Below are 14,976 nucleotides of genomic sequence, written 5' to 3'. Positions count from 1 at the left end.
TTTCAGGAATTACAATTATGTAGCATAATGTTATTTTTTAGATAATTTAACCTTTGCTTGAGATTATATTACAGTGCTTTGATTATTTTTATGCTGTTTAATCTTGTTGTCCAACTGTACCAGAATTCATTTCACCTTATGGATTCCTGCTATCTTAAAACACACTGATCATGTTTTTGACTTCACTATATAAAGCTAAAATAGCCACATTAATAAAAGAAAATTCTTGTTATTAGGAACAATCTCAGCTACAAAGTGAACTACTAAATATTGAGTCTCAATGTACTATGTTGAATGAAGGAATCAAAGAACAACAGCAACGAATTGAAGAATTTCAAGAAAGAATAGATAAGGTGATGTATGTTATATTCATAATTAAATGATGTGTGGAATTCAGTTCTGGACCAGACACCAGATTAGATGTGTGTTGACAGGTGCAGTAGCACCCTATGAGAAATAGCTTGAAGGCTAAGTTTGATTGTTGATCTCCTTGTGTCCTGTGGGAACCACTGCTGCCTGCCTCATGAGACGGTGACTAATGAGTCTTCTCTGCTGCTTGCCGTCCTCTCCTTGCCCTTGTACAATGTGTGGCCTCCTTCTTTCTTACTGCCCTTAACACCAGGAGGCCAAGAACTGTCATCTGGGTTATCTTTAAGGTCGTTCACTCAGTCACTTTTTAAGCACCTGTTATATGCCAGGCATGGTGCTTGGCTCTGGAGCAACAAACATCTGGTCACCTAGCTCCTGCTTATAAAGTGACAGGAACTTTTTAGATTTGATTCAGTACACTTTTGGGTACCACCAATCCTTGGAAAGTCATTTGTCACCATCGCTCTGTGACTTTCACCTTTTACTTTTAGTTCTGCCTTTTCTACGTGATCCAAAAGCGTACGCATGTTGCTCCTTAATGATCTCTTTTGCAGGTTAAATATCCCTCATTTCTTTGGTCATTTTACATTATCTTGGATCTAAGATGAGCTCTAGAAACCATCTGCTGGATGCTCTGTTACCTGTCTATGTCCTAAACAGAGCATAATGTCAGAACATGGTCTGCCCAGCCCAGAGTATCACGGCACTCCAGACATGTACTATGACTTCCCATAGCTTGGATCATCTGCTCATGCTAATGGTAGCTTTCCCCTTCATTGGTCTTATCATATTCATATTTAATTTATATTCAGCTAAAATCTGAAAGTTTTTAACATGGCCTACTGTTGCATGTCTCTTTCATCCTATGACTATGCATTTTAAATGCAAGATTAAATGGTATTTTGTTTGGTTTAGCTCATTTGAATTTTTCCATATCTTTCTTTTCTTTTTCTTTTGGTACCTGTGATTGAACCCATGGGTACTTAACCACTATAAACACATCCCTATCCCTTTTTATTTTTTATTTTGAGACAGGATCTTGCTAAGTTGCTGAGGCTGGCTTTGAACTCATGTCCCTTCTGCCTCAGGCTCCTGAGTCACTGGGAGTGCAGCATGTGCCACTGCTCCTGGCTCCATGTCTTTTTGATTCTTTATTCTATGTTCTAACCCTCTTGGGATTTTTTTAAGTTGTTATTATCTGAGATTCTAAAAGATTAATTTCTTTATATAGAATGTTATATTTTGGTATGGCTGAAGTAAATGAAATCCTTTCAGTTTTATATTAAACAGTACATAAAGCCCAAACACTTAATAATGCAAGTTAATGAGCTTTCTATTTAAATTTTTTGAATAAGAATTTGAAACAGATGGATATAACTTATGGAGATAAAGGAAGTTTAGAAAGCACTGGCTGAATATGGTAATGCTTGTTTTGATTAACTCTTAGTTTAATCCAGGAAAATCTTAGAATAAGAACTTATTGAAAGCATTGTCCATTTCTTAAAATTAGTTACTAAACTAGTTGTTTTAAAATACTTTAAAAGGTAGAAGATGACATTTTCCAGCATTTCTGTGAAGAAATTGGTGTGGCAAATATTCGTGAATTTGAGAATAAACATGTTAAACAGCAACAAGAAATTGATCAAAAAAGGTATTTTTATTAAAAGATACTATTAAATATCTTACACATATACTTTTTCTTGGCTACTTCTGCACATGAACTCTAGAATCAGCTTTTCTAGTTATTAAAAAAACTTATCTGTACCTGTATTTAGGTGATATTTAAATTGTATTTAATTTAGGAAGATCCAACGTCTTCATAATATTGAGTTTTTCTATGACAGAACTAGTATGCCTTTCCTTTTGGTAGGTTTGTTCATTTAAAGCTGGGATGTAGCTCAGTGGCAAAGCACTTGCTTCGCGTACACAAAGCCCTGGGTTAGATCCCCAGTTCCAAAAGAGAGAAGCCAAATTTAAAAGATAAAAAAAAAGAATAGAAAAATATCCTTAAGTTTTTAAATTTTTTATAAGAAAATGAATCTTTGCCTTGCTTATGAACTGGAAAACTCCCTTAGGCATAAGTCCTCTCAATTTTAAAATAATAGTTACTAAAGCTGAGAGAATGGGAGAGAGACATTTTAGTCTTTGTATTGTTCCTGCATCTTTTGCTTTGACCATAGGCTTGTATGATCTATTCGTATAACGTTTAAATACAAGAGTAATATGTGCCTCTTGGGGGGAAATTGTGAAACTTTTCTTTGTCCTAAAATAAAAACTGCCAACATTTATTTGCCCACTCACTTCCTTTCAGTTTTTTCTCTACAGTTCTTTCCCACTTCTTGCATTTTTTCAACACCAATTTACTATGTGCCTCCCCTGTGCCAGGCACACTACTAGAAACTGAAAATCCCCCTATACATTCTAGATCCTGTGCATTTCCATGTACATTTTAGGATCCATTATTCAATTGAGATAGATAGATACATAGATAGATAGATACATAGATAGATAGATAGATAGATAGATAGATAGATAGATAGATAGATAGATAGATAGAAAAATTTTACACACACACACACACACACACACACACACACACACACACACATATGTATGTATATAGACAGAGAGAAAGAAAACAAAACCCTGCTGGAGATGGGGTTGTGGCTCAGTGCTAGAGCTCATGCCTAGCATTTGTGATACCCTGAGTTCAATCTCCAGCTTTGAGGGGGAAAAAGAAAGAAAAGAAACCAGCTGGGATTTTGACTGGGATTGTGTTGAATCCGTAGATTAATTTGGAAGAATTGACATCTTAATACTAATTCAAGAGCATGATGCCTGTCTCCATTTATTTAGGTCAACATCCATTTCTATCCTTAATTCTTTTTAGTTTTCTGCCTTCAGATTTGGTCTGTGAATATTTCATTATATTTGTTTTATCTTTATACTATTGTAAATGGAATCGTTTTAAAATTTCCATATAAAATTATTTGTTTTTAGTATGTTGAAATAAAATTCATATTTTGTAAATTGACCTAGTATCCTAAAACCTGGCTAAACTTATTCTATTAGCTCTTTTGTAGATTCCTTAGAGTTTTCTACATAGATAATCATATTTTCAGTGAATAAAAACTTTTACTTCTGCTTTCCAATCAGTATATATTTTATTTCTTTTTCTTGTCTGTTGCACTAGCTAGGACTCTAGTTCTAGTTCAATGTAGAATAAGTAGTGAAAGCACATATCCTGTCTTATTCCCAGTCTTAGGGTCACAGTGAAAAATTTGAACTTTAGGGTAGCTTTCAGGTTGATGAGTCCCCTTCTAGTCCTGCTTTACAGAAATTGTCATCATAAATGAGCACTGAATTTTGTCAGATATTATCTCTGGTACCCTACTAAGTTAAGTGTATGGCTAGATTTTTTAAAGTTTTTTAATATAGTAAATACAAATAATTAGTAAATTATATCTGTTTTAAAGTGTTAAATCACCTCACATAACAAGATGAACCCAATTTAGTCATGATGTACTCTCCTTTTCATTTGTTTTTGGATTTGATTTGTTAAAACTGTGTTAAAGATCTTTGCATCTATTTTCTTGGGTATAACAATCTGTAGTTTTCTTACAATGTCTTTGTCTAAAGTTTGGTTTTAAGGTAATGCTAGACCCATAAAATGAGCTGGGAATGAGATGTTCTCTCTTTTTTTGGAAGCATTTGTATGGGATTTGTATTGTTTCTTCCCAGATGTTTCCTAAGGTTAGCCAGTGAAGGCCAGGCATGTTGGCACATATCCGTAATCCCAGCTGCTTAGGAACTGAGACAGGGGGCTCTTGAGTTCAAAGCCAGCCTCGGCAATGGTGAGGCACTAAGCAACTCAGTAAGACTCTGTCTCTAAATAAAATGCAAAATAGGCTGGGGATGTGGCTCAGTGGTAAAGTGTCCCTAGTTCAATCCCTTGTACCAAAAAAAAAAAAAAAAAAATAGCCAGTGAAGCCACCCACTCTTCTTTGTGAGAAGATTTTTAGTTACAGATTCAATTTCTTTAATAAATATAGGGCTACTCAGGGTATCTATTTCTTGGACAAGTTTTCATAGTTTATATCTTTCAAGAGATTTATGTACTTTATCTGAGTTGACAAATGTATTAACATAAAGTTACACATAATAAACGTTTCTGTTTTTAAATTGTATAAGGTCTGTACTGATGTACTTTCGCTCCTGGTATCGTGACTTGTCTTTTCCTTTCTTTTTGGTATCTAGCTAAAGGTATGTTAATTTTATTGATCCTTTGTTAGAGCAGCTCTTGGTTTCATGAATTTTCTCTATAGTTTATTTGCTTCTATGTTACTGATTTCTGCTGTTCATTATTTCCTTTCTTCTACTTATTTGGTTTAATATATTCTTTTATATCTTTTTAAGATGGAAGGTGACATTATGTATTTGGGGCTTATCTTCTAATATAAACCCTTCAAGCTATTTATTTCTCTCTAAGTGCTATTTAAGCTACCACCTACAAATTTTAGCACGTTGTATTGTCATTGTAATTCTGTCCAAAATATTTTGTAGTATCCCCGTGTTTTTTTTTTTTTTTTTTAATATGACCTGGGATGAAAGAGGGTTGTCTGATTTAGTGGCTATTGGCAGGGCAAGGGGTTCAGATGTCTTTCTGTGCGTGATTTTTAGATTAATTTCATTGTGGTAAGAAATATATTCTGCATTATTTTGATCCTTTCAGTGGAGGCCTGTGCTTGTCTCTCTTAGTACGTGTTCCATGTATACCTGAAAAGAATGTGCATTCTGCTGTCGGGTAGAGTGCTACCCCGCGTGGTAGTTGGCCAGACTGGCTGGGGTTGCTCAGGTCTTCCATCTTTGAGTCTCTGCCCAGTTGCGCACTCAGAGCTAAGAAAGGAGCACTGAGATTCCAAGTATACTTTTGGACCCGTCAGTTTCTTCTAGTTCTGTCAGTGTTTACTTGATGTACTTTCAGGCCTTTGCTGTTAGGATACATATGTACTTGGGTTATCATCCTTTTTGATGAATTATTCCCTTTATCCTCATAAGGTGTCTCCTCTTCACCCATTATAGTCCTAGTTCTGAAGCCAGCTTAAAACTTAAGCAGACTTCATTTCTAAAGAATTCTGCCTATGAGTGTTTTTTCTCGTAAATCCAGCAAGAATTCTAACTGAGGTTGCATTGGATTGTAGATTTATTTGGGGAGAAATGATACCTTCAGAATATTGAGTCATTTCATCCAATAACAGAATTTTTTTCATTTGTTTGAATCTTCTGTATCTTTTATTGGGGAATATTACAGTTTTTCCCATATAGATCAGTGTGTTCTTATTAATTCCCAATTATTTATAGTCCTTTCAGATAGATATTTATATTTTAAGTTGGTTTCTATTAGTATAGAAAAACTTTCTCAAAGTTTAGATTGATCTCTCATCCAATAACTTTGCTAAATCCTCTTATGACGTCTCCTAGCTTACCCATCGTGTGCATTGGGTATTAAGTTTGAGATGTCTGTGACATCCAGTTGGAGCCATAAAACAGGCAGCTGACTGTAAGTTAGGAGTTTGAGGGAGAGGTGAATTGCAAACTGTCAATGTACAGATGGTCCTTAAAGTCATGTGACTGGATAGGAAACCAAAGGATGAATGTGGGTGGAAAAGGAAGCGATCCCAGAGATGGTAACAGGATTAGGAGATGAGGCGGAACCACTGAAGGAGCACCAGCGAGAGGAGAGGAGGGCTGGAGTTTTGTGGTGTCGTCATGCGATTGTGTATGCATGCCTGACTTCTGCGTAGACACAAGGCTCGAAGGTTTCTTCTTGACCTCTCGTGCAGACGCTATGGTCAAAGGTCAGGAGCAGGGATTCTGTTGCCCCCTCTGTCACACCTGGCTCCATGCTACAACCTGAGTAAGTTAATTCACAGCAGAGCTTTGATAACAGACGCATAGTAAGCTTTCATTAAATAATTACTTTGTTTTTATTATTGTCACTGGTTTTTGGTCAGTTTTTCTAGCACGGTATCTAATACAGATAGAACTTAAACGTACATCTTGAATGAACAGTTGAGTTGCCAGGCTACATGGGAGGGAGGGAGAAAAGGATGAGCTATAGTTGATATTGAATTTTTTTTTTTTTTTAAGTACTGGAGATTGAACCCAGGGATGCTCTGCCACTGAGCTACATTCCCAGCTCTTTTTTTTCTTTGAGACAGGGTCTCACTAAGTTGTTTCAAGTCTCATTAGGTTGCTAAGGCTGGCCTTGAACTTTGGTCCTCCTGCTTCAGCCTCCCCAGTAGCTGGGATTACAGGTGTACACTACTGCACCCAGCAGTGTTGGAGGTCTTTATGAGGAGTTTATGAAGCTTGCAAAGTAGAAATGCATCAGGAAGGGACATGGTCTTCATTCGCAAGTTTGGAAGTTTTTTGTTTTTTGTTTTTTTTTTAACAAGTTTTTCTGTTTTTGTTTTTGTTTTGTTTTTTGCAGTGCTGGGGATTGAACCCAGGGCCTTGTGCTTTGCAGGGAAAGCACTCTACGAACTGAGCTATATCCCCAGCCCAAGTTTGGAAGTTTTTATTTGGAGTTTATATTTGAATAGCTGTTAAAAGAAAAAAGACTGACTAAATAATTAAATAAATACATAAAGCCAGGTATGGTGGTGTACGTCTATAATCCCAGCTACTCCAGATGCTAAAGCAAGAAAATCACAAATTCGAGCACAGTCTCAGCAATTTAGCAAGACCCTACCCTGTCTCAAAAAGGGGGGTGGGGGGCTGGGAATATAGGTCAGAGGTAGAGGGCCCTGGGTTAATTCCTCAGTATGACCAAAAAAGTTAATAAACATATAAAGCTGGATGTAATGGTGCATACCTGTGATCCCAGCTACTTTAGGCTAAAACAGGAGGATCACAAGTTTAAGGCCAGCCACAATAACTTCATTTTTTTTTTTTAAATTTTAAAAATTTTTTTGTGGTGCTGGGGATTGAACACAGGGCCTTGTGCATGTGAGGCAAGCACCCTGCAACTGAGCTATATCCTCAGCCCAGCCACAATAACTTAATGAGACCCTGTCTCAAAGTAAAAAAAAAAATTTTAAAAAGGGCCGGGGATGTGACTCAGTGGTTGAGTACTTGTCTATCATGTGCAAGCCCTGGGTTCAAACCTCAGTAACAATAACTAAATACATAAGTTGTAACTTAAAGAAAATGAGGGAAGGGAACCCATAGATTATAAAAGATGTAAGAAACATATCACCTCTATGCAGTCTGTGACTCCTAATACAGATAATCAGGTTTTTTTAAAATAATGAACTGCCCTGGAGATTTGGCAATGGTAATAATTTCATATTAAAAGATTTATTATGACTTTTAAGCTATAATAATTTATGATTATAAATTTAAAATCACTTCACTTTTGGAGATACACATAAAATATTTATAGATGAAATTACATGATGTCTGGAATTTGCTTGAAATAGTCCAGTATTGTGGTAAGTGGGGTTATAGATAAAACAAGAGTGATCTTGAATTGATCATATTGAAGTTGAGTGAGAGCTTCATGGGGTTCATTATCATATTCCTTCTACTTTCATATTTGAAATTTCCTGTAAGAAAAAGTTAAAAAGAAAAGAAAGCACTCTGCTTACCATTTGTAATACTTGACTTTTATTCTAGATTAGAATTTGAAAAGCAAAAAACTCGGCTTAATATTCAGCTTGAATATAGTCGTAATCAGCTTAAGAAGAAACTGAATAAGATCAACACATTAAAAGAAACTGTCCAGAAAGGTAGAGAAGACATCGATAATCTAAAGAAGGTAACTAATAGTGGGCTAAAGTGCCTCTTCATTGCATTTTTTACTTCCTTCATTGAATAGCCACTTATTGAGCTTCTGAAAGATTTTGGTAGTGAAAGGAGCCAGATGTGAGAAGTACTTAGAGTCAGCAGAGCTTCATGAGTTTTGGAGTTGGGCAGGAGGGAAGGCAAGGCGGGTGCCACAAAGACTCCTGCCTGAGTTCTAAGTGGAGTAGTGGATGGGAGAAGACTCGGGTCTTTGTGGTGCCTGGACGGTAGTGTCCAGCAGGAAAGAATGCAGATAGTGGGAGAAGTCTGGGCAGGAGCTGTAAATTGGGAGTTGCTGATTGACAGAAGCAAATTGAACCATGTGAGAAAGGTTGAAATGCTCAGGCAGGTAGACAGTGGAGAGCACTGGAGCAGCCGTGGGATTCTGGAAGGGGTAGGTAGGCTAGGAACAGGGGTAGTCAGTCAGAGGAGGAGGCGTCACAGAAGCCCCAGTGTTGCAGGAAGGAAAACGTGGTAAACACTGTTAAAAAGGCTGAGTCTGAAATGTCTGTTTAATTGCCACTTAAAAGTCATAGTGGCAGGAACACTTTCATTGAACAGTAGGAATGGAAGTCAGATGGCAGTGGGCTGAGTGAGCAATGGGTCTAAAATGAAGGACGAAGGCAGGTACTGACCACCAGCTTCTAAAAGGTGTAGAATGAGAGTGGGCTACAATCCATGACGTAGGTTCAAGCGGCACATGGGATGCAGTTTATCTTAGAGCAACTGGGTTGGTCTTTTTGGTAACAGAACCTGTTGACGTTATCAATATAAAAGATGGTAAATCTGCATTGCATATCCTCTTCAGGCTGAAGAAGAATGTCTGCAGGTTGTGGATGAACTCATGGCGAAGCGGCAGCAACTTCAGAACATCTTTGTCACTCAGAATTCCAACACTGAGAAAGTTCAAACTCAGATTGAAGAGGAACGGAAGAAGTTTTTAGCTGTTGATAGGTAATTGAGACTTCATTGTTTTTGAAAGATACAGCCAGCATTTTTGACATGTGTATTGTCAGTGTGAAATGTGTTATGTGAAGTTATATTTGAATATGTACCCTTTGTTGCTGTTGGTCCCACGTAACACATTTCAAATGTCTAATTTGGGGGAAAACCAAGAGGGAGTTAGTTGTTTAGAGTGAGTAGTTCTTATTGGTGAATGAAATCATGATCCTATATAGAGTCCCTTGCCCTAAATCCCTGTTTTGATATTACTGGTGTCTTCCTGTTGTCCAGAGATTCCCTCTCTGCAACACAGCACAGAGGGTAAAAGAGGGCCACACTGCCTATGGGGACGTCCCAGCTCTGCTTCTGATGTCCTGTTCCTTAATTTCCTCGTCAGTAAGTGGGGATAATGAAAATGCCTGCCTCCAAGAATAGTGACCTAAACACTGATGAAGTGAACTCAGACAAGTACCTGGTACCTGCTCAGCATGTGTATTTGCCATGATGATGATGACGCCGCTTTGGATCAGCTGACTTATAGCAAAATTCCATGCTCTTCTGAGTGACTGACATGGCAGCAATGAGAAATGAGCTCTTTTTGCTCAGCCTCTTGGCACATCCCTTTTCCTCACTGTCCCAAGACCTTCGGTGCTTTAAGACACCATCAGAAAGTTCTTTGTGTATGATTTTTTAGAGGAATTAAAATCTGTTTCTTAATTCTTCAAAACTTTTATATTTAGTTTAAAATTTGTTTCTCTTCATATTCTTGAAAACCTTGGAGTCTTCCCTCCCTCCCTCTGTGCCTCTCATCCTTCCTTCTTTTTTCTTTTCTTTCTTTCTGTCCCCTTTCTGGGTCTTGTTAAAGGCCCACATTCTTTCAGCTGGTATACCTTATATCTTCATCTTAGATAGAGCCCGATAGTACAGAGACTTCAGATCGTCAGGGATACAGTGATTTACCTGATTTTCCTTACTTAGAGACTGTTTCTTCTGGTTTGAGGTTCCAAAATGCAGAGCGCATATGAGGGAGAAACACAACCTGAAAAAGTGTAGATTTAAAAATAAAGTAAGCTGAGCATAGTGGCACACACCTGCAGTCCCAGTGACTCAGAGGCTGAGATAGGAGGATGACAAATTCAAAGCCAGCTTCAGCAACTTAGTGAGACCCTATCTCAGAATAAAAGGATGCAGCTCAGTGGTTAAGTTCCCCTGGGTTCAGTCCCTGGTACCAAAAACAAAAATAAATAAAGTAACTAGGAAAGTACTGCATCTTGGTAGCCCTGATTAAAGCAGGAATATTTATTATTGGAAAATGCCATCACCAGACACGGTGAATATGCCTGTGATCTCAACTACTGGGGAGGCTGAGGCAGGAGGATAGCAAATTCAAGACCAGCTTGGGCAACTTGGCAAGACCCTATCTCAAAATAAATAGGATTTGGTGTGTAACTAAGTGGTGGCGTGGCTTTCCTAACATGAGCAAGGCACTAGGTTCCATCCCTAGTACCACAAAAAAAAAAAAAAAAAAAAAAGCAACCTTAGGTTATCTAGTCTCATTCATGGCCTTACTCAGGATGTTACTAACTCCAGCACTTACAGGACTCATAGGGAAAGTCGCCTTTTTCTATAACATAACATTTTTCTTGCTTAGTGCCGCTTTACAATGAGTAAAAGCTTTGCATCATGAGTAAAAGCACTTTTCATATTTTTTTACAGGGAAGTGGGAAAATTGCAAAAGGAAGTTGTGATCATTCAGACCTCTCTGGAGCAGAAACGATTAGAGAAGCATAACATGCTGCTTGATTGCAAAGTTCAAGACATTGAGATAGTTCTTCTGTTGGGGTCACTGGACGACATAATTGAAGTGGAGGTGCCTAGAAAATTACTTAAAATGTGTGCAGTGGTACCGAACCGGGTGTTTAGAGCAACTCGACTGCTTTTTCTTTTTCTGATTATTGGGCCCTTTACAGATGGGATTATTCCTTCTAGGAGGGGGAAGAAGAGAAAATGATTGCCATCCCAGAGGAAGAGGCATCTTGTGCCATCCTCTGATCTTTCCCGTGGATCTGTGTCTCTTCAGCTCCACGGGATGGACCAGTGTTTCTTACCTGTAGTAGACATCTCAGAGAATCAGTATTAAAGCTCTTGTCCCCATTCTGCTCTGTCCCCAGACACTCAAAAACTTCTTCAGTTCAATCCAGTTTTCTGCTCCAGGAACAGCCTAAGGTCCTTTAGATTCGTCAGTGTGAAATAGCTGTAAAACTAAGCTTCTCTCTTGATGCTGAATAATAATGACTTCTCATAGCATAATTCTGGTGTAATATACTCAAAAAGTCTTTGTGGGTTTTTTCCCCTCTGTTTTAGCAGAGAACATTGTGGATAGGAGGTAAGGAAAGGAGAAAACCATTTCCTGACCACAAAATGACATAAACCCAATTCAAAAGGCTTTAAGATAAAAAAAATAATAATAAAAAATGGGAGTGAAGGGATAGGGCTAGAAATGAGGCAGCTCACATGTGGCTCAGTTCAGGCCTTTGAAGTTTCTCAGAACACTTACTAAGTACATCAGCTTTGTCCCCTTTGATCAGCTTTCCTCACGAGCCTACAAGGTAGCTGTGGCTTTGACGGAGGCAAGAAAAATCTTCCTACCCCCTCAGAAAAATCCTGGGGAAGAATTCTGACTGGTTCATTTTGGGACATATACCCAGCCTTGTGGGTGTGAAGGGAGGGAAAAGGGGGTCTGCTATAAGCAAAATTAGGGGGGAACAGAAAAATAGCACTCACTATCCACACAAAGAAATAATCAGTTTAAAGCAAGGTGATTTCAGAAGAGGGCTAAAACTAGAACAGAGGAGGACGTCGTATGGAGAAGCAAGTCTGAGGCTGTTGGTCAGTAGCAGTGTCGCCGCTATGTTCCCAGTGTTCTGTCAGGAGCGACCTTCAGAATCATTCTCCAACATGCCTACCGCGAGTGGGAATTACTTGCTTCTGGATTAGCATGAAAGACATTCATGGCAGGGTATTTCCCAGCAGATATTATAATAAGCTGAATTCATATTGAATCATCATCAAAAAGAAAAGTGGTACTTCTAGTTTCTACTCCAGCATGTCAGAAACTTGAAAGTTGTCCCTTCATCTTAAGTAAAAAGCTGAACAAACTGAGAAAATCAGTAACTTATATTTGTAAGAGAAGCAAGGTCAGAGCAAAACTTGCTGCTCCAAAACCAGAGAGTCAGACAAATACAGGGAATCACAGCATGTAGAGTAGGAGCCTCCAGGGGGAACCAGCACCCACTTAGGAAACTATAATTTACAAATGCTTCAGGGCAGAGATATGAAACTCCAGGGGTACTAGTCATAGGGCTCCCTCACTTTTGTGCACGTTGCCTCCTGAACCTTCAGAGTCTCACTTATCAGGGGCTACTGCCCTGGGGAGCCTATCTGCTGGGGATTTATTAGAGCCTGATTCAGCTGAGGTAGGGAAATGGCCATCTCAGCAAGCTGTAGCTATTCTGTCCACCTAAGGGGTAAAAATAACTTAGAAGCACTGATAAAATTCACAAGGACAGAGGCTTGCTGAGAGACTGAGCTCTAGCTGAGCAAAGTGGCACATACCTCTGTAATCCCAGTGATTTAGGAGACTGAAGCGGAAGGATCATAAGTTCAATGCCAGCCCCTGCAATTTAGTGAAACCCTGTCTCAAAATACAAATAAAAAGAAATGGGAGTATGCTCAATGGTGAAGTCCCCCTGGGTTCAGTCCCAATAGCTGGGTGGAGTGGGTGTGCTGAGACCTAATCATAGGACTGTAGATGCTTCCCTTCCCTGACATCTCACTACCAGATTAGTAAAGGTCAGTGTACAGCACAGCAGTCCCCTTCACTCAGTACATCATGTCCAGCTATCAAGAAAAGTATTATAAGGCATACCAAAAGGCAAAAAATAATTTGAAGATACAGAAGCAGCTAATTAGACCTAAACTCAGATATAGGGATGTTAGAACTGTCAGACCAGGAAGTTAAAATAACTGTGATTAATAAACTGGACTGAGCCAGGTATGATGGCGCATGCCTGTAATCCCAGCAGCTTAAGAGGCTGAGACAGGAGGATCACTAGTTCAAAGTCAGCCTCAGCAAAATTGAGGCAATAAGCCACTCAGTGAGACCCTGTCTCTAAATAAAATACAAAATAGGGCTGGGGATGTGACTCAGTGGTTGAGTGCCCCTGAGTTCAATCCCCAGGCTCCCCCAACACAAAAAAGAATTTTTTTTTAAACTAGATATCACAACTGAGTGGCATACACCTATAATCCCAGTGGTTCAAGAGGATCATGAGTTCAAAGCCAGCCTCAGCAACTTAGCAGGGCCCTCAGCAACTGAGTGAGACCCTGTCTTTACATAAAATATAAATAAGGACTGGGAATTGCTCAGTAGTTAAGTGCCCCTGGGTTCAATCACTGGTACCAAAAATAGAGATAATCACTAAACATCTATATTCCAAACCAAAATCCAGAACACTGAACCGAATGCTGGCAAGGATCAATGAACTGTCATTACTGGTGGGAATACACAATGCCACACTTTGGATACAATTTGTCAGTTTCCTAAAAGACTAAATTGATCATATGATCAACAATTGTACTACCTGGAATTTACCCAAAAGAGTTGAAAACTGTACAAAACCTGCATATGGATGTTTATAACTGCTTTATTCATAATTGCTAAAACTTGGAAGCAAACGTAATATCCTTCAGGAGTTGAATAAATAAACTGATAGATCATGCAATATTATCCAGCACTAGAGAAAAATGAACTATTGTTGGGTGTGGAGGCACACATCTGTAGTCCCAGCTACTTGGTAGGCTGAGGCAGGAGGATAACCTGAGCCCAGGAATTCAAGCCATCCTGGGCAACACAGCAAGACCCCATCTCAAAACAAAAAACTGTGAAGCCATTAAAAAGAGCAGGGAGGAAACGTCAATGCATATTGATAAGTAAAATGGTAATCTGAAAAGCCTGTACTATTTGATTCCAACTATATGACATTCCAGAAAAGGTAGAACAATCTAGACAGTAAAATCTCTGGTTACCAGGAGTTAGAGGGGAATGAGGGATGAATAGGTGGAGCATAGATGATTTTTAGGGCAGTGAAACTTCTACCTAATACTGTAATGTATAATTTTAGATACGTGCCTTTATGATTTTGTACAAACCCATAGAATGTTAAACACCAATACCTACTGGAGAAGGATGGACTTTGGGTGATTATGATGTGTTGATGCTCTGAACCCAAAAATACTTTTTTTTTTTTTTTTCTGAGGTATTGGGGATTGAACCCAGGGCTTTGTTGATGCTAGACAAGCACTTTACCACTGAGCTGCACACCAAACCCCAAAATAGTCTATTTAAAAAAAAAAAAAAAAAAGTACTTCTGTTTCACTTTGTGCTAGTCAGGCCACACTGGAATATTGTATTCACTTTTTAAAATAGGAGGCATTTTAAGAGTGATACACCCAGAGTAATGAAGAAAGCCTAGACCATGTTGTATTGGGAGGGAAGGCTTAGGGAATGTAACTGTTATCTTCAGATAGATGAAAATCTCTCACGTGAGTCGCACTTGTTCTTTCTGATCCCAAGGGGGATATTAAGTTGGGTGCAGAAGGCCACAGAGTTGAATTTCTACAGCTCGAGAATAGTTTCTATAGAAAGATAGTAGCCTCTGGTGGAGAGTTCCTGGCTGGAATTTCATAAGCAATCTGGTTGTAGCCATGCAGTGGTGGGGCTGTCCCAAGATGTTCTGTAAAACCCAGAATAGGAAG

At 38.7% G+C, this 14,976-nt stretch overlaps 1 protein-coding gene across 2 annotated transcripts in view; it reads left to right on the top strand.

Annotated features, from left to right (window-relative positions):
- The window catches only part of SMC1B (structural maintenance of chromosomes 1B), a gene marked incomplete at its 5' end in the record, with an annotated part of 77,331 nt that overhangs the window by 45,438 nt on the left and 16,917 nt on the right, over nucleotides 1-14,976 (top strand). For both annotated transcript variants that reach the window (XM_079142578.1, XM_079142577.1), the window contains 5 exons: nucleotides 237-353; nucleotides 1,914-2,020; nucleotides 8,050-8,191; nucleotides 9,026-9,171; nucleotides 10,876-11,029. In XM_079142578.1, coding sequence (XP_078998704.1) covers nucleotides 237-353; nucleotides 1,914-2,020; nucleotides 8,050-8,191; nucleotides 9,026-9,171; nucleotides 10,876-11,029 — 666 coding nt within the window. The remainder of the gene's footprint in view (nucleotides 1-236; nucleotides 354-1,913; nucleotides 2,021-8,049; nucleotides 8,192-9,025; nucleotides 9,172-10,875; nucleotides 11,030-14,976) is intronic.

This window comes from Sciurus vulgaris (genome assembly GCF_902686455.1).
Source record: "Sciurus vulgaris genome assembly, chromosome: 5".
In the NCBI taxonomy this organism is placed as follows: Eukaryota; Metazoa; Chordata; class Mammalia; order Rodentia; family Sciuridae; genus Sciurus; species Sciurus vulgaris.
The sequence above is the reverse complement of the archived record's forward strand: the minus strand, read 5'-3'. Positions and strand labels throughout refer to the sequence as shown.